The sequence below is a fragment of the Leopardus geoffroyi genome, chromosome B1 (genome assembly GCF_018350155.1).
Source record: "Leopardus geoffroyi isolate Oge1 chromosome B1, O.geoffroyi_Oge1_pat1.0, whole genome shotgun sequence".
NCBI classification, from domain to species: Eukaryota; Metazoa; Chordata; class Mammalia; order Carnivora; family Felidae; genus Leopardus; species Leopardus geoffroyi.
The window spans coordinates 96,756,931-96,779,385 of NC_059327.1; the positions used below are offsets into that span (position 1 = coordinate 96,756,931).

Genomic DNA, 22,455 nt, shown 5'->3' on the forward strand with positions numbered 1-22,455 from the left:
GCATTCTTATACACTAATAATGAAGCAACAGAAAGATAAATAAAGAAACTGACCCCATTCACAATTGCACCCAAGAACCATAAAATACCTAGGAATAAACCTAACCAAAGATGTAAAAGATCTGTATGCTGACAACTATAGAAAGCTTATGAAGGAAACTGAAGAAGATATAAAGAAATGGAAAAACATTCCATGCTCATGGATTGGAAGAATAAATATTGTTAAAATGTCAATACTACCTAGAGCAATCTACACATTAAATGCAATCCCAATCAAAATTGCACCAGCATTCTTCTCGAAGCTAGAACAAGCAATCCTAAAATTCATATGGAACCACAAAAGGCCCCGAATAGCCAAAGTAATTTTGAAGAAGAAGACCAAAGCAGGAGGCATCACAATCCCAGACTTTAGCCTCTACTACAAAGCTGTAATCATCAAGAGAGCATGGTATTGACACAAAAACAGACACATAGACCAATGGAATAGAATAGAAACCCCAGAACTAGACCCACAAACGTATGGCCAACTAATCTTTGACAAAGCAGGGAAGAACATCCAATGGAAAAAAGACAGTCTCTTTAACAAATGGTGCTGGGAGAACTGGACAGCAACATGCAGAAGATTGAAACTAGACCACTTTCTGACACCATTCACAAAAACAAACTCAAAATGGATAAAGGACATGAATGTGAGACAAGAAACCATCAATTCCTTTATATTTATGAAGGGCTGTTTTGTGACCCAGAGTGTGATCTATCTTGGAGAATGTTCCATGTGCACTCGAGAAGAAAGTATATTCTGCTGCTTTGGGATGTAGAGTTCTAAATATATCTGTCAACTCCATCTGGTCCAATGTATCGTTCAGGACTATTGTTTCTTTATTGGTTCTCTGTCTAGATGATCTGTCCAATGTTGTAAGTGGAGTATTAAAGTCCCTTGCAATGACCACATTCTTATCATTGAGATTGCTCATATATGTGATTGTTCCAAATTTGGTGCATAGACATTTATAATTGTTAGCTGTTCCTGATGGAAAGACCCTGTAATTATTATATAATGCCCTTCTTCATCTCTTGTTCCAGCCTTTAATTTAAAGTCTAGTTTGTCTGATATAAGTATGGCTACTCCAGCTTTCTTTTGACTTCCAGTAGCATGATAGATTGTCCTCCATCCCCTCACTTTCAATCTGAAGGTGTCCTCAGGTCTAAAGTGAGTCTCTTGTAGACAGCAAATAGATGGGTCTTGGTTTTTTTATCCATTCTGATACCCTATGTCTTTTGGTTGGAGCATTTAGTGTATTTACATTCAGTGTTGTTATTGAAAGATATGGGTTTAGAGCCATTGTGTTATCCGTAGGTTTAACGTTTGTAGTGCTGTCTCTGGTACTTTGTGGTCCTTACAACATTTCACTCACAGAGTCCCCCTTAGAATCTCTTGTAGGGCTGGTTTAGTGGTGATGAATTCCTTCAGTTTTTGTTTGCTTGGGAAAACCTTTATCTCTCCTTCTATTCTGAATGACAGACTTGCTGGGTAAAGGATTCTTGGCTGCATATTTTTCCTGCTCATCACATTGAAGATTTCCTGCCATTCCTTTCTGGCCTGCCAAGTTTCAGTAGATAGGTCCGCTACTCCCCTTTTGTGTCTACCTTTGTATGTTAAGTCCCATTTATCCCTAGCTGCTTTCAGAATTCTCTCTTTATCCTTGTAGTTTGCCAGTTTCAGTATGATATGTCATGCAGAAGGTCAATTCGTTACGTCTGAAGGGAGTTCTCTGTGCCTCTTGGATTTCAATGCCTGTTTCCTTCCCCACATTGGGGAAGTTCTGAGCTATGATTTGTTCAAGTACACCTTCAGCCCCTTTCTCTTTTTTTCTGGAATTCCTATGATACAGATATTGTTCCATTTGATTGAATCACTTTGTTCTCTAATTCTCCCCTCATACTCCTGGATTTTTTTTTTATCTCTCTTTTTCTCAGCTTCCTCTTTTTCCATAATTTTATCTTCTAATTCACGTATTCTCTCCTCTGCCTCTTCAATCCGAGCTGTGGTCGCCTCCATTTTATTTTGCAGCTCATTTATAGCATTTTTTAGCTCCTCCTGACTGTTTCTTAGTCCCTTGATCTCTGTAGCAATAGATTCTCTGCTGTCTTCTATGCTTTTTTTCAAGCCTGGCGATTATTTCTATGACTATTATTCTAAATTGTTCAGTTATATTGCTTAAATCTCTTTTGATAAATTCTTTAGCTGTCACGTTTTCCTGGAATTTCTTTTGAGGAGAATTCTTCCATTTCATCATTTTGGTTAGGTTTACCTCCCTTATGAGTTTTAAAAGCTTGTTATATGATCTGCACCTTCAAGCACTGCTGTATTAAAGGGGGCAGTCATACACTGTCCAGAGCCTGGCACTTTAGGAGGTGTTTTTTGGAGAGTGTTACTTGCTCTCTGTTGTTGTGACTGTGGTTATTTTATTTCCCAACCCGTAGTGATGTTTCGGACCCTCCACCAGGTATGCTTTGATTTGTTCCTTGAAGTAGCCCTGGAAAGGAAAACAAACAGGAAACAAAAACACACAAACACACAAATAAATAAAAACAAAACACTAAAATCTAAAAACAATCCAAAAGCAAAAAACCAGAAACACCATCTACAAGTAAAGAACAGGGTGGAAGCAGTGCTGATAGAAGAGCACATACAAAGAGAAAAATGACAGGGGCGGAGGAAAAAGAAAAAATAAACATTGACCAGGCAGAGAGACTAAATGGCTTAATCCAGAGAGAGAGAAAGGAAAATAAGGAAGGAGGTGGGGAAAAAGAAATGAAGATAAAGTTACCCAGACAGAGAAACTCTACGGCTTGATTATTCCAGAGAGAGAGAAAGGAATGTAAAGGAGGTATAGAACATGTATCAAGAGAATGGATTAAATATGTCTGTTTAAACAAATCAATAACCAGAGTAACCAGCCTAGAAGAGGGAAGAGGTAAGGAGAAATGGGGGAGAGAATATATCCATATATCCAGAATTGTCCTAGAATTTATCCAGGCAATGCTGCAGCGCTGTTCTGGGGATGCTGTCGTCTAGTTCCACAGCATCCCGCTCCAGTAGATATGCAGTTACCCTGTGCTGAGGGGCATGGTTTGGTGTAGGCTGGTCCTCCCTCCACTGTGGGCCTGGCAGATGGATCCTGAGGCCCTGCCTTGGTGGTGGTGGGGAGAAAAATGGCGACCCCCCCCCCCCCCCCCCAGTCTCTTCTCCATGACCTGGTGCCCAAATCACTCCTTTGGAGCCATCCTCATTGTCCTGCAGGTGCAGACGGGGCTGTCTCACTCTGCCAACACCTTTGCCCCAGGGGCTTGGCTGGAATTTAAACTCCTGGTCTGTGCACCCCGGTAGTGGGAAATTGCCTCCTGACATGAGGTCCCAGCTGGTTTTGTTGTGTGCCCCAGTGCTTCAGGGGAGGGGACTGGGTTCTCCTGCTGCAGACTGCACCCCGGATCTACCACTGAACCCAGAGTTGGCTCCCCTCCTCCCTAGGTGTGTGAACAGGGCAGCTCGCCCCAGTCCGAAGATGGGACCTGCAGTTAAGAGATGGGATCCCTCTCCGTCCTGGTCTGAGGTTTTTCTCTTGTCAAGATAGTTTTAGGCTTCCCCAGCCACTCTTTCTCTTCCCTTTGTCTCTCACCAAAGGGCATCCCTCCCTTCCATGCCTACGTGGCCCGTTTTATCTCCCCCAGTTCGCAATCACCCACCTACGGTCTCTCACTTGTCCCCTTTTCTCCCTGGTAGATTCAGTCTCTTTTCTTCCCAGACTCTTGGGGTTCAAAGTCCTTTGGCTTCAGCCCTTCTTTGTTTGGGAGACGTGGGAAGTAGGATTCCCCTACTTTTCCACCATGTTTGCTCCACTGTATGTACTTTTGATTCACTATATGGATTTCTGTCTTTGTGAATTATCTGCTCATATCTTTTGTCCATATTTCTATTGGGTTGTCTTTTTCTTATTTACTCTGCAATACATGTTGCAAATTATTTTTCTTCTCATTGCCTTAGGCAACATCCAAAACAATGCTGAATAATTGTGACATTAGTTATTTCTATCTACTAAATGGAACTAGCTCAAATATTTCTGGTTGTAAAAAACAGTAGGAAACATTAAGTTAAACAGCCTTTATCATGTTTACATAATTTTATTCCAGTCCTATTTTACCTTGAGTATTTCATTATGAATGGCTATTCCACTACCATTCTTTTTCTTCATCTTAATTATTGCATTAAGTTCTACATTGTTAAAATGTTTGTCATTAAAATATACAGATATTTTCAGATAAAGTTAGAGAAACAATGTATTTATTATTTGCAAAATTAATTCTAAAAATTTAACTGGTTCCTAAACAGGCAACAAAATTTTTAAATGAATTTACTAGTAATTTACTTGAAAATGTTTTTAATTAAATGAATCAAAAGATAAAGCAACTTATTACTGTATTTATTATTTTTTTATAAAATGCATTTTCAGAAATGTTTCATTAGAAACTGGTGCTACAAAAATAAATATAAAACAAATATACATGTTTACATATGTTACTTATAACATAAATACACATTTACATGTTCAAATATTCAAAAACTCCAGCATGTTTTTTCCATGATTCTCGACATGTCTGAGAAGTAGGGAAAACAATAAAAAAAAGCATAAATATACCACACACCATTCATATTTTTGCTTTTAAAAGACTGTTCAGTACAAACATACGAACACAAAGTTTGGGGGCATTTGTTCTAAAAGCAAAGTCAGGCATACTATTTTAATCTATGACCAGTTCATATTTATAAGTTTTATTCTGCTTTGTTTTTTCATTAGGTTATATCCATTATGGTACAGATTAAAATTGTCTTTTACAGAAAGGCTTTCTGAAAGGCTTTATTTATATTAAATAAAAAAAGTCACTTTACTTGAAAGCCAACAAAGTTATTTATTAGACTTAAAATATCTAAAATGAGCTTTAATCATTCAAAATTAGGATTTGGATTAGAAAACATCAAAAGGATGGAAGAAAGACACTGCAATTTCTGTTTGATGTATTCTGGTAGTTTTTCATTTTCTCCATACCTAAGTGAAGCAAAGAAAAAAAGACAAAAACATAACTTAATTACTTGGTTTGTATGTAAGTACCAAAAGGCATATTATATTTTTCAATAGTTCTTCAATGAGAAGAGGCACCGCAGAAAAACTATACAAAATCATTTGAGTAGATACCTAAATCAAGTTAAGCATATCCAATGTGCTTCCTTTTAAAGGAGACCACTTTCCAAATGTATTTAAATAATAAAAAGAAAATTAGGTCAAAAAACTGGAACCGGCTATATATATAATTTCTAAAACAAGTTTAAAATTGGATTCTTTATTAAATTGAAGGCCCTAAAGAACATACAAAACCTTATTAAATCATTTATTTCAATATATAGAGAAAAAAAATTATATCAAAGGGCTAAATGTCAACCATTATTCTAAGAACTTACCTAGTTGTTTGACCATTTGGTGATGTGTAACTGATGGAAGACACTCCTGCTTGCACAACCAACTGGGACCCATCATTGAACTGAACCCACACAGCTCCACTAGTTAACTAGAAAAACAATAAATGCAAAATTACTATATAGAAGATTTAAAGTTCTTAAAAGTTACTCATGTTTAACAGGTTTTTCACATAGTTAAAAAAAAGCAACCCTCTCAGATAACTACAAATTTGGGGCTGTGATGGTAGTAACACTGAGAATATTCATATCTTTTTAGATTATTCCTTTAATAGCTGGGGCATTATAATATTAAAGTTATTCTAAATGAATCCTTTTTCCCATTTATTTCTACTAGTATGTTGGAGTAGTTTTGCATTCTCTCCCGTACCCCCTACACCTCATTAGCATTTCTAAACAAGAAGAGATTTAGGAAACAAAAGTAACATTTTCTTAAATTGTAAGATTTCTCTGTATTTTCTGTCCTTGGGTTACAGCATTTCTCTTCTACCTGAGAATGTTACAACTTAGCTTTTGCAACTTGTTCCTTTAGTCACTGATATTTGATATAGTCACTAATATACAATGTGCCACTCCAAACAGCAGAGAGGAGACATGGACACTGGAATCAAACAGACCTGGGTTGACATCCAGATTCTGCCAACTAATGAGTAGGACTATGCAAATCAGTTAACAATTATAAGCCATAATTTTACTATCTATAAAAGGAGATAACACCACCTTTACTAGGTTTTATTTTGGGGAATAACAAGACAATATATATGAAAAACATGGCACCGCATAGCAGGTACTCACCAAATGCTGAGTTCCCTTCATTTATTTCCTACCCACAGAAAGGTTTAGGCTGAATTTTAAACTTCATTGGCAAGTAAAAATTACATGCACTATGCTCAAGTCTCCAACCTTCAAGCTTTCAGATAATATACACATTTAGGCTCATACCTACATATAATTCTGTAAGTTTGGAAGTCAATGTAGACTTAATTTTTAAATGCAAAAATCCTTTTCTGCCTAATGAAAGTTACTATAGTAATAGATTACAAACAATTTCTAAAACTTGAATGTCATGAACATCATTCTCAATTCCTAACAATTAGCCACTATCATGATACTTCTATTCTGCCTTTTTTTTTTTTTTTTAATTGAAGCATAGTTGACATTCAATGTTATGTTATATTGAACTTCAGGTATATAATATAGTGATTCAACAATTCTATACAGTATTCAATGCTCACCATCTGTCACCATACAACTATATTCCCTATATTATACTTTTCATTTCTGTGATTTATTTGTTTCACAACTAGAAGTTACAAACTAGAAGTTTGTAACGCTTAATCTCCTTTACCTAGTTTGCCAATCCTCTTGCCCTCTGGCAACTATCAGTTTGTTCTTGTTCTCTGTATTTATAAGCTTGTTTCTGTTTTGTTTTTTTAGCTTTCACATGTAAAATCATATGATATTTGTTTTCCCCCCGACATGTTTCACTTAGTATAATACCCTCTAGGCCCATCCATGCTATGACAAATGGCAAGATTTTATTCTTTTTTATGGCTGAGTAATATTCCATTGTATATATACACATACATCTTCTTTATCCACCTATCAATGGACACCAGGCTTTAAAACACTTGCTTTTAAAACTTCAAAAACAAAATCACCTATACCTTAACAATCTGTTATCAACAATACCCTAGATTCTTCCAACTGTATACAAATAAAAAATGTCAAAATGTTTAATACAATCAATGTAAAAAAAGGTGTAAAAACTCATTTGCAAAGAGAAATTTGCAAGTAATAATTTATATTTTTTGGTAATTGTCTAATCACTATAAAAACCAAAGAAATTCATACTAAGAAAATTCACTTTTCTAAGAACTTCTCACCTGTGTAGCCCAACCAACATTTTTCACAAAAACAGATTTCAAAAGTTGTGCTGACTTAGGAAGACAATCTTTTAGACTACTAGAAGGGATGTTTGTTCCAGAAGCTGCAGCTGTAAGGCCATGTCCTTCATTTGTAACCATCTATAAACATTAAAAGGAAGATATTATTCCCCAGCCAAATTCAGCAAAAATAGAAGATGACTGGATTTTCATTAGCTTAAAATAATTTTTTAATAACAAAGTTAAAAACTTGAAATATAAACATATAAACAATAAGCTTCAGATTTAAAGTAGTAACAAAAAAATGTAAATATATAACTACATTACAGAAAATTAGAAAAATGCAGAAGAAAAATCACATAGTTGCAATTTTCATGTGGGAAGTTTTTCTTTTTTTCCCAAGGTGTAATTTTTCATAACTGCAATTATAGGATATATGTACATGTGTGTGAGTATACATACATAGATAAATTTATTTAATTTTGCATTTTTTTCTATATTGCTGTAGTCTTTATTGGCATGATAGTTCACTGAATAAAAATTTAATAAGTTTATGTAACCATGAGACTATCATGGATATTAAAGCAGTAAATGATATTTTACTAGTAAAAATAAAACGAGGGGCACCTGGGTGGCTGAGTCCGTTAAGTGTCTGACTTCAGCTCAGGTCATGATCTCATAGCTGTGGGTTTGAGCCCCACATTAGGCTCTGTGCTGACAGCTCAGAGCCTGGAGCCTGCTTCACATTCTGTGTCTCCCTCCCTCTCTGGCCCTCGCCCCACTCACACTCTGTCTCTATCTCTCTCTCTCTCAAAAAGTAAATAAACGTTAAAAAAAAATAAAATTATACATATATTAATATATTTAGCTTTTTCCTAGAGGGGTCAGGTTAGGCCTCACTGAGGTAACATTTAAACTGAGACCTGAAGGGGGTGTCTAGGTGGCTCAGTTGGTAGAGTGTCTGACTTCAGCTCAGGTCATGATTTTCCGGTTCCGCATCGGGCTCTGTGGTGACAGGTCAGAGCCTGGAGCCTGCTTCAGATTGTTTCTCTCTCTCTCTCTGCCCCTCCCCTGCTCACACTCTGTCTCTCTCAAAAAATAAACATTAAAAAAAAAACAAAAACAAAACTAAGCTGAGACCTGAAGGATGAGAAAGAATTAGCCATTAAGAAGTTGGAGAAAAGTTCCAAGTCAAGTGAATAGCATAGGAAAAGGCCCTGAAAGTTTGACTTTCTTGAAGAACTAAAAGAAGGCTCCTGAGGCTCAAGAATAGAGAGTGTAAAGTAGGAAAGGGAAAAGTAGGCAGATGATAGTAAGGCCATTATAAGGAATTTAAATTTTATATGAAGGGCATGAAGCAATCACTGAAGAGTTTAAAGTATAAAAGTGACATATATTTACTTACAGAAGGATTAAATATTGGTGCCTGTTTTGGAGAAGCAGCACTATTTATGCCCATTTTACTCAAAGATGCTCTCTCCCTCATCAAGTAGTTTGGATCCACAGAAGGAAGAGGTGATAAGGTCTTAGGTGAACTAGTAATACCAGGTTTTCTGAAGGGGAAAGAAATGTTCAAATATATTCCCTTAAAGCTTTCAAATTACAGAAAACTAAAAAGTGTTCATAATGTAAACATCAAACATTTTTTTTACCATTTCCTACACAATTTAGGCATATTTAAAAAAATTTTCAAGCATTTACCTTCCTATGATTATTGGGAAAAATGGAGCACTTCCACTTTTCTTTTCCTCTTCTGAAATTATTGATTCCAGGGCTAAGCAAATATGATGGCCCTATTTAAAAAAATAGTGCTTTTTGTCATTACTTCACCTCATTTGGAATCACTATTAATTGGTATGAAAAACCATCACAAGTATGTACATACCTCATTTGCATGGTCCATATACATTTTTATTTCCCCTTTCAAGCTATTAATTTCACTTTCACCTTTTAATGTATAAGATTTCCCTGTCTTTTCAATCACCTGAATTAAATCTTCGGTTTTGTGTATCTTTGCTCCTTAAAGAATAAAAAGAAAACCATTCTTTCATCATTTCTTTAAATATTCCTGTTTATATTCATTACCATACCAGTACATAATAGCTCCTAGATAAGGTATCATTTATATTCACTCACTGATCAGAAATAAAATGAGGCTCTCAAAGTATTTGATAAATATAGGCCATCCATTTTTTCTTTTCTGCATATATCTGATTTACGTCCAATACTTTTATATTTTAAAAAATTACTAATCTCATACAAAAACATAATTGAAAGATAGTTATATGTGCACTGTGTGAGTGTATGTGCTAGGTGTCCCTTAAAGGAGAGAGCTGCTTTACTGATTAAAAATTAAATCATCTTTATAGAACAGATTTAGAAAATAATATTCTCTGGTTCAATCCTATCCTTTTGCCACATTTATAATTCTCATAATTTGGTATATGTTCATTTGAGGTTCTACTAAGCAATAGGATATTGTTTATTTGATGTAATTTTGTACTATCAACCTGAATGTTGTTAAATTTGAGCTAAATAGGGAAAGAGGACTAATACACATATTATAGAATAAGTTGTTTATTATGAAAGTATATATAAATACAAATTTGTTAACATAATTAACATACACTGTGCTGTGTAATTTATTTGTATGACTATACATCTTAAAGATTTGTGGTGCTGAATTAAAAAAAAAAACTACTAAATTATAAACTAAAGGGAAAAAAATTACCATTTTTAAATGGTACTTACCATCATAAAACCAGACCTCAAAATCAGCACCAGGGGAATTCTCCATCAAAATGCATTTAGCGTATTTTGTAAAATAAGTGATTTTGGGTGACTTAGATCTTACAAGGTGTACAAATCTGGAAGCATACTGATATTTTCGCCAGTACTTCTCTAGGGGGAGAAAAAGAAAAAAAATTATCTAATATTAGGAAATAAAGTGTTGATTTGACATACAAATTTCACTGAAAGTTTAATAATTGATACCTACTCTTCCTCAAAAATTCAAGTTGATAGGTTAGTAACCTCATTACCAAAATAAGGTATTGTAGTGATGTAAGTCTATTATTTTAACGAAAACTAAAGATAGTATAATACAATTCTCCAGAAGTATATAACAAAATCTGATGACTAGTATCATGATTTAAAAGAAATCTTTCTTTGAATCATTGACTCCTTATTATAAGATTCCAGGAAAGTTTTAATAAATGAAATAAAAAAATTTCTACCTGAGATATCAGCATCAGACTCTCAGGAAAAGATATGGTTCTCTTTATGTAAGTAAAGCATAGAATTTTATGGTCCCAATATACAAAAGTAAGTTTTTGCAATTCCCTGTAACTATAGTCACTTATAGTATTTAAACAGTCTTGTCTACCTGTTTGGATTTCTAATAGGGTTAGATTAGATATATTTTCTTGTTTGTTTCTAAAGTCACCTCAATGACAGCTTACTATTCAATATTTAATTTCCCCCATCCATAATATCCAGAAACTGGACAAGGAGTCATTTGGTTAACCACAGTTATAAATGATCACTTATGTAGCATAGTTATGGTTTTAAAAGTTAAGAATTAGATATTTCAAGTTGAATTTTAAACATGATTCTAGACAAGTTAGTAACTAAACAAGTGTACAAATTATATTTGTATGATATATGGCTAATATTCCAGTTAGTTTTTATTTAAATATGGGACAACACAGAATATGAATAAATTTGGATTTGGATTAGTAAGGTCTACCACATCTCACCACATATAAAGTATGAGAACGTGAGCTACAGCCTGGCTGAAACAAGACATTTACAATCTATGATATTCTCATATACAGAGTTTATGTATATATAAATTATCTAAGTTTATTCCCTGGTAAATTTACATACCTGGTAAACTGTCAAAGCTATACCTACTGATGTTATCAGTAGGGGACGGTGGTCTATCAGCAAGAGGAAAACCTCTTCCATCATTTGGATAATAAATAGTGATCTGCCAAAAAATTGTTTAAGAATTCTAATTATATGCCATTAAGTTAAAGTGCTGTATTTCATTAATAAAATCTGAAGAGCTCACACGTAAAATTAAAATACTATTTTATTGAAAATGCTAAATATTCTCTAGAAGTCATTATTTTGCTTTTCAAACTTAAGCTTAAAGTTCAGATTTTGCGGGGCGCCTGGGTGGCTCAGTCGGTTGAGCCGCTGACTTCGGCTCAGGTCATGATCTCGCGGTCCCTGAATTCGAGCCCCGCGTCGGGCTCTGTGCTGACAGCTCGGATCCTGGAGCCTGTTTCGGATTCTGTGTCTCCCTCTCTCTGACCCTCCCCCCGTTCATGCTCTGTCTCTCTCTGTCTCAAAAATAAGTAAACGTTAAAAAAAAATTAAAAAAAAAAAAAAAAAGTTCAGATTTTGCTACAAGTTATAATTATTTTTGAAACCACAATAATTAAATATATCTAGTATACTATTTTACTTTTTGAATTTAAGAGATATTATCATATTAAGAAAACGAATTTTTTAAAAGATTTTTTTAAAGTTTATTTATTTTGTGAGAGAGCGAGAGGGAGAATCTCCAGCAGGCTCTGCACTGTTACCATGGAGCCAGATGCAGGGCTCCATCTCACAAACTCTGAGCCAAAATCAAGAGTCGAATGCTTAACCAACTGAGCCACCCTGGTCCCCCAAGAAAACCAATTTTTAAAACTTTTAACAATATCCCTGTAGAATGAATTGGAATGCTAAATGATAATTTGAAGTTGCAAGATAATAAAGTAAAGCCACATTACCATGTTTCCGTCACTAGATATTTGAAGAACTTCTTTCACATATTCTTGAGATGTATGTTCCTTTAGAAGCTCCACACATACCTCCTCTGAATCAAGTATACTAACCTTAAAAAAAAAAAAAAAAAACAAAAAGGCTAAAATTAATAACAATACTCTTGTTTACTATAATAGCTCTGACATATATAATACTTAAAAGTACTTAACCATAGCAGAAACAAAACTTAAAGTCAAAATCAAGTGGCTGCTTCTCTGCAAGTCTAAACCAGGGGTGTATTTGAGCACAGCTGTGAAACATACGGAGCAAAGGTAAGAAGGCATAATTAAGTGTGAAATGATAACCAGTAAGCAGAATGAAAGCAGAAGGTAGGGGTGGAGAATAAAGACTTTGAAAAGACAATAGCAAGCCAAACAAAGGCAAGACTGGGTGAAATAGAAAACAAGGTACAAACAAGAGAAAGATGGAATTAAAAAATAAAAATCACTATTTCCAATTCATACATCAATTTAAACTTGATTTTGTGCATATTCCTTTTCTTTAAATAGTTTAGTTTCAGATGTTAAAAAAAATTGTATTTTCTATTTTACCTTTCTAAGACTGGCCTAAATACAGAAACAAAAGTAAAAGATAATATTAATTTAGTAATTGCAGCTGCGAATAAAATAATACTTAACACAGTATTTAGGCAGTGTTATTTTTAAATATTTCTCATTATCAATAATTTAAAATTCAAAAGTTATCAGTATCAATTCACCATTCTTAAAGTAGCCAGAAGAAAGCAAGAGCTATTTTTCTATAAACTCCCAGTCTCTTTTCTTTTAAATGAGTTTATCATGTAAATATCAAAAGTACAGGGACTAGAGAAACATATTTGACACAGGAAACCATATACTCAAGGAAAATATCACATAGTAATTTAGAAAAATGATAGACATACCACAGCCTTTTTTGTTTTCTGTCTAATTGGTTTTAACCTGTAAGCAGTCAAAGGAGATGTAATGCTTCGTAATGTACGTTTCTGATAACCCAATGGTGGCTCCATACCCCTAGTCTTGTTTTGTTCAGAAAGAGGATCTGAGTCAAAAATAGATTCTTGTTGAATTATCTCAGGTTTACTTTGAAATGCAGTCATATATTTCATGGTATTCAGCTGTTTTGTAGAATGCACGTTATCAGAAGCATCGGGGCTCTTTTTGGCTCGTGTTTGAGTCCAAGCATTTCTTGATCTGTCCTGCAAATCTGGATGGCCCTGGAAATCTCTGTTTGGGCTAATGCTGTTGTGCTCGGCAGTTTCTCTTAAATGAGCTATAATATACACAGAATGAAGCAATTTAGTGCATAATTAAAAAACTGAGTCTTCACAACACAATGTCATGCTGGTATTATTTTAACAGGAATTTTTTTTGAGGTACAAAAGAGATCTAGTAAAAAATGCTCATATTTCTAACAAATACACAGTTTTATGATATGACATAATAAAAGAATGACTTTAAAAGAATATTTTAAGCCAGATTGAACCTTTATACTCCTAAAACTAAGAAAATATATTATTATGAAATTATTTATTCAATCAAGGCAAAATCTAGTCACGTGGGGTCACTTACTAATTCTAAAACAAGCAACTGCCAATGCTCCAATAAGAAAAGATTTGAGAGGAATTCCAAGGTAATCATTCTATGTAATATGTAAATTTACTCTCTTTAAGCTGAGGACCATCTATTCCATCTTTACTTACAAAATATGCAAGTAAAAGCAAAAACAATATACGAAATAGCTTTAATAATATTTAATAATACAGGCATATTTGCATCACAATCTAAAAGTTCTTGTTGAGGGGCACCTGGGTAGCTCAGTTGGTTAGGCATCCGACTTTGGCTCAGGTCATGATCTCACAGTTTGTGAGTTCGAGCCCCGCGTCGGGCTCTGTGATGACAGCTCAGAGCCTGGAGCCTGCTTAAGACTCTGTGTCTTCCTCTCTCTCTGCCTCTCCCCCACTCACACTCTGTCTCTCTCTCCTCAAAAATAAATAAACATTGAAAAAAAAAAAGTTCTTGTTGAATTTTACCCATATCTACTTTATGTGATTTTAGAGTTCACAAAAGAACATTATTTTTTTTTAATCCCTTAAAATGATTAGACTACATTCTAAGGCAATTTTTTAAATGCTAACCTCTAAATATTTGTATTGCAATTTTTTCCTTAAATGACTTCTTAGTGCCTTTCCTCCCCCTACTCCCAATGACAGAAAATACTTTGTACCAAATAATATAGCAGCAGCACCAGATTATAAACAAGCTTATTTCTCCTTTTCAGATATATCCATATTACCAAATAAAAGTACCTATAAACACAACAGAAGGTTAAGTGCAAGATTACATACATGGCAACTTTATAGTTTAAAAAACATAAACTTGAATCATCATCATCAAGTACACATAAAAAGATTAATTCCCTTTTAGACTCTTGAAAAGAATATATAATTTTTAAAAAGAAAAAAAAGAAAGACCCTTGAGGTGACATAACAACTCTGCTTAGATTACAGTCATATTAAATACTCTTTATCTGAAGTAACATGATACTTAGTAAAAAATGATCTCCTCCTCCCCATATGTTTTCTTTTCTATTCTCTTTTTTCTCATCATTATTTTCCAACCCACCTTCTGTGAGTCTGTCATGTTCATTAATAAGAAATGTTTAACTTTCAAACTCTATACCTAAAATGACTTGGATGACAGCTGTTTAAAAATGTTTAGGTTTTGGGGTGCCTGGCTGGCTCAGTCAGTAGAGCATGTAACTCTTGATCACAAGTTCATGAATTCAAGCCCCATGTTCAGCCTAGAGCTTACTTAAAAAAAAATTGTTTAGGTTGTAGTGGTTGGGTACTTTAGCGTTACGTGAGGTCCCATCAGTAAACCATGATGTCCATATCAGCCTCTACTTAAAAATAAGGTCAACCATCTTTTGATTATTTTATAGGCATTGATAGGTGCTTACTATAGATAGGCTATAAGAGCATAGGGATAAAAAGTAAAGTTTCTGAGCCAGGCTGCTTTGGGTTAGAATCCAGGGTTGGAATCCTGACTCCCCTACTTATGGGAGTGTAGCTTGGCAAATTAAGCTCTGTGTAACACAATTTCCTCATGTGTAAGATAGGGCTAATGATAATATCTTCTATTTTGTGTGTGAGAATTTAGTAAGTTAATATTTGTTAAGCATTAAGGACAGTAGCTGATAGAACAATATTTAAAATGAGTAAGTAGTTATTACAGTTACTGTAATATAATTTATGGAAAATATATTATTTTCTTTTTTTTGAAAATATATTATTTTCTTAAGAAGCCCCAAACAGAAAACATACCCTTTATTTGCAGATTCCCAAACCACTGTTGCACCATTTCAGTCTGTGATGTCTGGTCTGGAAATGGAAAAGGAGTTTTTCCTGGACCAAGATGATTGGAGCTAAACAGAGAAAAAGAATTCTCAAAAACTAATAAAAAATTATCAGGTAATAACTTTTTAAGATAAGAATATTTAAAAAAGGTAGTTATCTTTTGATCTGAATATCTGAAAATTTTAGGGTAACTGTAGAAACCAATATTTGCATGACCAAAATGTCTCTAAGAAGCTAAACTTCCAGACCAAAATGCCCATACTGTGACAATGTTTCTATATGGCTACTGCCCTCTTGTAATTTAAGCATAAAAACCAAAGAACAGAAAACAGATAAAATAAACACTACAGTAACTGAAAAAATTAGCCTTCATGTGAGAAGCAGTCAGTAATATGATTACTCATCATTGGCTCAGCCTGTGTGTGTGTGTGAGAGAGAGAGAGAGAGAGAGAGAGAGGGAGAGAGGGAGACAGAGAGAGAGAGGGAGAGGGAGAGGGAGAAAGAGAGAGAGAGATAAAGGTGGGGGGAGGAGAAAGGGAGGGGAGAGGGTGGAGGGTGGGGAGAGAAAGAAAGAATGAATAGTTACTATTAGAGTACTTTAGGAATCAGACACATTTAATATACTTTGCACTACAGACCTGCTTCATATAAAATGAAAAATGAAAATAAAAATTCTAAAGTATTAAAATACTACAAAGACATTCATGAGCACATACACTCATTTTGAAAGTCTCTTAACTACAAGTAAAAATCATCATTCTGGGGGCACCTAGGTGGCTCAGTCGGTTAAGCGACTGACTGCGGCTCAGGTCATGATCTTGCAGTTCGTGAGTTCCCGTCTCGTGTCGGGCTCTGCACTGACAGCTCAGAGCCTGGACTCTGCTTTGGACTCTGTCTCTCTCTCAAAAATAAATAAATGTTTTAAAAAAATTAAAAAAAAAAATCATTCTGATTCTCTAATAAGAAATAGAAATCATAGTTAAGAAGTACCCCAGGAACATCTGATGTTAGCAAAAATTAACCCCCCTTTGTTAGGTGCAGCTTCGTATTTGTGCTAATGTAACATTTATAGAAAAAATGCTTTTGATAGAATTATTCTTACAGTGCTTGATCATTATCAGGTCTTTCAAAAGATCCAGAACTATTGCATGTCTTTTCCTTAAAGAAGTGAAAAACATTGACATTGCTGTTTGTAGGTGAGTATCTTTCTTCATCTACTCCTGATCTTTTGGATTTTGACAGCATTTCAGCTGAGTGACATCGTTCCATTGTATTTGTTTTTGCTCGAGACTGACTATTAGAAGTGCCAGATCTATCAGAGGAATGGGCTCTGCGAAGGTATCGAGAGTGTGGCCTTTCTTCTGTATCCTGGATTACTCTTCCCCTTCCACTATTACTGGTTTCTTGTTCTTGGTTTCCCCACTGAGTATAAAAACTGCTTCCATCTCCTGAAGAAGAAAAATCGCTTGTATTTTTATTCTTTGGAAATATAGTCATTTTATTTGGGAGTGGCTGACCAATCAAAAGTCGTCTTCTGTCAAATAAACTACCACTTATACTGGTACTGGAAGAAGCTGTAATTGCAGTAGAAATTGTGGCATGTCCACTGTCAATGGAGTCTTCTACAGTTCCTAAATCTTTACTTTTTGTTGAAGAATTTCGGGACATAAAAGGATGGTCTAATACTGAAGACAAACTTAAACGATCTGCTGGATTTCTACGAAGTAACTGGTGAATAAGGTCCTTGGCCTCTCTTGTCAAAAAAGTTGGCATTTCATAATCTGCCAATACTACTTTATTTAATGTGTTCTTGACTGTGTCGGTGTCAAATGGTGGTCTCCCAATAAGCAACGTATAAAACATACAGCCCAAGGACCAAACATCAGATTCAAGTCCATGTGCACTTCGAGTTGCAATTTCTGGTGAAATGTAATTAGGAGTTCCACATAATGTATAGTGCTTTTCATGTGGCATTTTCAATTGAGTCGCCAGCCCAAAATCAGCAATCTTGATGTTCATATTACGTGTAAGTAAGAGGTTAGAAAGTGTGAGATCCCGGTGTAATATACCATGAGAATGGAGATACAACATTCCTGTGATGATCTGGTGCATGAAGTGTCGAGCTGTTAGAACGCAAACAATAAAATTTACAATTTAGAAAATCTGAAAGGTTCAGTACTTACAATCTTAGAATTCAGTATTTAGAAACCCAAGTACATGTGCCACAATATTACATTAGAACACCAGCTTGCAGCTTAGTAGTTTGATAAACCAAAATACTACTATGATAATTTCTTAAGATTTTTAAACTTTTAAAACAACTAGGCACTTCTGCTAATCTTTGTCCTTTCTAACTGATGCATTAAGGAGTTTAATATTATTAGCAATTGGGAGAGACTTGAGTAACTAGGGTACCCAGAAGGCCATAGCAATTAAGAGAAAATATTTATAATTGCGCGAACAATTCATAAATACATTTTATTGTAAAAAAGAAAAAAAGAAAGTAAAGTTCCTCTGATGTCCTCCCAAGCCCTAACAAAAAAATAACCGCTATTAATAGTGTATATATATTATTTTATATAAATTTACAGAAATACACTGTAATAAATGTTATATGTAAAAAGGTATAGAAATATATAGATTCATTACTTTTTTCCCCACTTCACAGTATTTCTTGAAATAGTTCCATATCAGTACACATAAATCTTCATTTTATTTAATTGCTATTAATGAGTAATTTCCGTTACTTCAAGATTACAAAAACATAGCAATAAACATTCTGGAAATGCTTGTTTTCTTGTGCATATGTATGGGGTGGTTCTCTATGTTAAATTCAAGCAATAGAATCACTGGGTTGAAGGATAAAATTTAGCATTTTAAGGAGCACCTGGGTGGCTCAGTCAGTATAGCATGAGACTCTTATCCTCAGGGTTGTGTGCTCAAGCCACACATAAAAAAAAAATTAGTATTTTAATACTTGCCAAATTGTCCTCCAAAAGGTTGTATTTTCATGCACATCCTTGTTAAAAATTGGTAGTCTCAATCCAATGATTGAAAAAATGGTATTCCATTATCTTAGTTGGCATTCTTTTGATTATACTATAGAGTTTGAGCATCTTTTCATACATTTATTTATTGCCCATTTGTACTTTCTCTTCTGTGAAGTCTGCTTAGATCCCTTGCCCATTTTTCTACTGGACTATCCTTTTTTGTTAGGCAGCCCTTGTATTTTTTTTTAAAAGTTTATTTATTTATTTTGAGAGACTGTGGGAGCTGGGGCAGGGTGGGATGGGGAAGGGGAGGGAGGGAGGGAGGGAGGGGGAGGGAGAGAGGGGGAGGGGGAGGGGGAGGGAGAGAGGGGGAGGGGGAGAGGGAGGGAGGGAGGGAGAGAGAGAGAGAGAGAGAGAGAGAGAGAGAGAGAGAATCCTAAGGAGTCTCCATGAGGTCAATGTGCAGAGCCCAATGTGGGGCTCGAACCCACGAACTGTGGCCGAAATCAAGAGCCAGACGCTCAACTGACTGAGCCACCCAGGCACCCCAACATCCCTTGTATTTTTTTTAATTAATTTGCCAGTCATACAGTTTACAAATATTTACTCCTATCTTTGTTTTAAATTTGACCTAACCTTTTATCAAACACGTTCTTAATTTTAATTAAGTCAAATTCATAATTCTTTTCCTTTATAGTTTTTATAGTTTGTCTTATTTAAGAAGGCCTTACTCTTACACAGTATTTAAAAAAATGCAATACTCCTCATTAACATGCATACGAATATTTTTTAACTCATATTATTACCTTGAATCAAAGAATATGAACATTTGCATGTTCAATACATATGTCCAAACTGTTTTCAAATGGGTTATAGACTTAAATATACAAAAAGTGTAACAACAATCACATTTTAGCTTACCTGCAATCTCAGTTACCAGGGTGAGATAACTAGAAAACAATTATTTGTGTGACGACTTACGGACCTTATTTGATACTAATCTGAACAGTAAAAAGTTACTTATAAGAAACTGGAGAAGTTGAAACTGACTACACATTTGATAATAAGGAATTATTGGGTGTGATAATGATTCTGTGGTTACTGTTATTGTTTTTTTAAGTTCTGATCTTTTAAAGATATATACCAAAATATTTATACATACAAAGATGTCGATGTCTACAATTAGCTTGAAAATACTATGGAAAATTGAGGAATAAGAAGTGTACAGATGAAACATTTGATCATGAATTGATAGTTTTGGAAGCTGAGTGGTAACTTCATGAGGGCTCATTATACTACTCTCTCAACTTATATGTTTCACGTTTTCTATAATAAATGATTTTAACAGTTATCTGTGTTTCACTTAGAAACTACTTTATAGACATCAATAGCATTCTAAACAGTTTATTTCTAGATTTAAAAGGATACTAAATTGCTATCAATGATTTAATTTAAAATGTGGTTTTGGGGAAAGATGGATAACGAATTTCTCCTTTTACTTCTGTAATGCTTGAATTATTTACAGGAATTAGCAGCTTTTCTAATTTTGAGGGGATGAAAAGTCTCCTAACCCAAAGTAATAATTGAAACAGTTTTATTAAGCGTTACAAAATAGCACATTCTTCAAAAACTAGTTTTTAAAGAGTAAAATTTATATATACCAAAAAAAAAAAAAAAAAAAAAAAAAAGAAAAAGAAAAAGAAGCCACCTACCTTCATTTTCTGAGAATGGTTTCATTCTGTTCTTTAGATACCTGTTCATTTCTCCATTATGGCACATTTCTAATACTAGATATACATAATTGTTATCTTCAAAATAGTTATACAACTGAAATGTAAAAGGGCACAATAAGTGATAAAATATAAAAATTTAATGTTCTTAGGTTACATCTACAAAATTTGTATCTTACCTCTAAGATAGAAGGATGTTTCAATTGGCAATGTATTTTCACCTCATTTTGGACTCTCTGTACCATTCCAGCTTTGTACATGGCTTTTTTATCTATCTGAAAATAACATGAGACATTGAAATTGTTGATAATAAACTTCTAAATGTGAAGTTTTCAAAAATTAACTTTGAAGAGAAAGTATACTTTAAAATATTGTTAAGTCCTTTATCTACTTATGAGATCAATTTACTCTGTGTGTTTTCCCCATACATCTAACAAAGAACTTGGCACAGTGAACATTCAGTAAGTTTACCCAATGCATTCTAGTATCTTCTCCCAACTGAAAGAATTTAATAGCACAGCAATCATATCTATAACAACAAAAACAACAAAAATCTAGCCAAACTTTATTTTTCCCCTGTTCTTCTTTTTCTTCTAGACAAGCTTTAAAACAAAACTTCCCTTCCCTTTCCCTGCTTTTTAAGATAAGTGATTCTTAATTTGCTTGTGTACTCCTATTAGAATGACCCCCTAACAATCAAGAATATTTTAGGTTGTTACAGTGTAATATAGAACTATGCACAAGTAGTACTCATTATTATAAACAAATTATTTGTTCTTTGATGTCTATCAATTACTCCAAGTTTTCATAATAAATACTAGGTTTACTGAACATTAATGAAAATAAAACACTTATTTAAGCATAGTCAAGGTTCTCCTTGCTGGACTTGGCACTAATTGCTGGACTTGGCACTATTGTCTTCTGCCTAAGCAATGAATTCTCTCTACCCATAAAAAAAAAAAAAAAAAAGGCTCACAGGTAAGGAGTTTCTGGCATCTCAAGTCATCTCTCTAATTACTTGCAAAGTAGAGGTGAAAATTTGATTAATATATTCTTACCATTTTGATTGCAACTTCCAAACCAGTGTGAACGGACTCAGCTCTGTAAACACCAGCAAATGATCCTTTACCAAGCAGACTGCCAACTTTAAAATCCTTAAAAGTTAAAATGAAAGAACATGTGTGATGACTCACAGGAATAAAGAAGAGAAGAAGAGACTGGAAAAAGACGATAAAATGGATCGGGAGGGGAATAGGAATTTAAATTCAAGCAGGTATTACACCTCAATAGAGCAGGTGTCTGGGGTGGAAAGCATGTTGACGCCTTGCGGGGATCCCTGAAAGTCTAGGCTTGGCTTCAAGATACAGCACCCTAATGAACTGCTTCCTCAACCTCAATGCAGCTTCAGCACCTTGCTCCCATCTCCAGCCAACCCCTGGGAGCAGAGGGCACGGGTGGAATCCCGCCGCAGCTCCCGCCGGAGGTAACCGCCATCCCCCAGGAGAAGGGGGAGGCAGCTTTGCCTTGTTCTAGCGCGGCAGCCCCGGCGGGATAGCCAACTTGAAGCCTTGGTGTTTGGAGACAAAAGGGCGGGGCCGCGAGCGACTCACCTGTACCCCCACCACCCTAGCCAGAGGGGCGGGGCGCTCCGCCCCTAGACAGGCAGGCCTGGCGGTTAGGACTCTCCCAAAGCACCTCAGCGCCCACCCCGCAGCCGTTAGATTCGTCTGGTCCCCCTTCTGCAGTAGTCTCGAGTCCCGCCACTCCAACTCCCCCACCGCCCACCCCGCGGTGGATTGCCAAGTCTTTTCACCTCGATCTTCTCCCCGATGCAGGTCGCCATATTTCCAGGCTCAGGCCTGTGCTCCTCAGATTAGCTTCCTTCACGCAGTCCCTTCTAGGCAGCGCTCCAAGCAGCCAGCCGGTCTTGGCGCCCATCAGGCTTGGCTCTCTAGGCCGCCGCTCCTGGCGACGGCTGCACGGCTACCGAATGGCCTCCCGGGCACCTTCCGAGACCTGGGCGGCGCCTCTGCGCTCCCATTTTGAAAAACTCCCGCCGATTGCCGTCCTTGCCAGACTGGTGGTGACGTAAAGAGACCGGCCGCTGTGGAGAGGCTGCGCCCGGTGCGCATGCGTAACAGGCT

General features: G+C 35.4%; 2 protein-coding genes across 3 annotated transcripts in view; one reads left to right on the forward strand and one right to left on the reverse strand.

Moving 5' to 3' along the window:
- Positions 1-15,709, forward strand: part of MFSD8 (major facilitator superfamily domain containing 8) — a 163,696-nt gene extending 147,987 nt beyond the window's left edge. Inside the window, exon 16 of one of the 2 annotated variants that reach the window (XR_006709903.1) lies at positions 15,572-15,709. Coding sequence is in view for 1 of the 2 variants with exons in the window: in XM_045468015.1 (XP_045323971.1) it covers positions 15,572-15,607 (36 nt within the window). In the remaining variant the exon portion in view is untranslated. The remainder of the gene's footprint in view (positions 1-15,571) is intronic. The other variant, XM_045468015.1, reaches the window with a different exon arrangement.
- Positions 4,147-22,452, reverse strand: PLK4 (polo like kinase 4). Its single transcript, XM_045467944.1, has 16 exons — positions 22,125-22,452; positions 21,370-21,465; positions 20,491-20,586; positions 20,294-20,408; positions 16,694-17,714; positions 15,559-15,659; positions 13,138-13,505; positions 12,203-12,307; positions 11,304-11,406; positions 10,167-10,316; positions 9,301-9,434; positions 9,117-9,208; positions 8,821-8,968; positions 7,416-7,556; positions 5,515-5,621; positions 4,147-5,104 (listed from the first exon to the last, which is right to left on the reverse strand). Exons 1-16 carry the CDS (start codon positions 22,152-22,154, stop codon positions 5,002-5,004), a joined length of 2,910 nt encoding a protein of 969 aa, XP_045323900.1. The 5' UTR covers positions 22,155-22,452; the 3' UTR covers positions 4,147-5,001.
- Between the last annotated feature and the right edge of the window lie 3 nt (positions 22,453-22,455).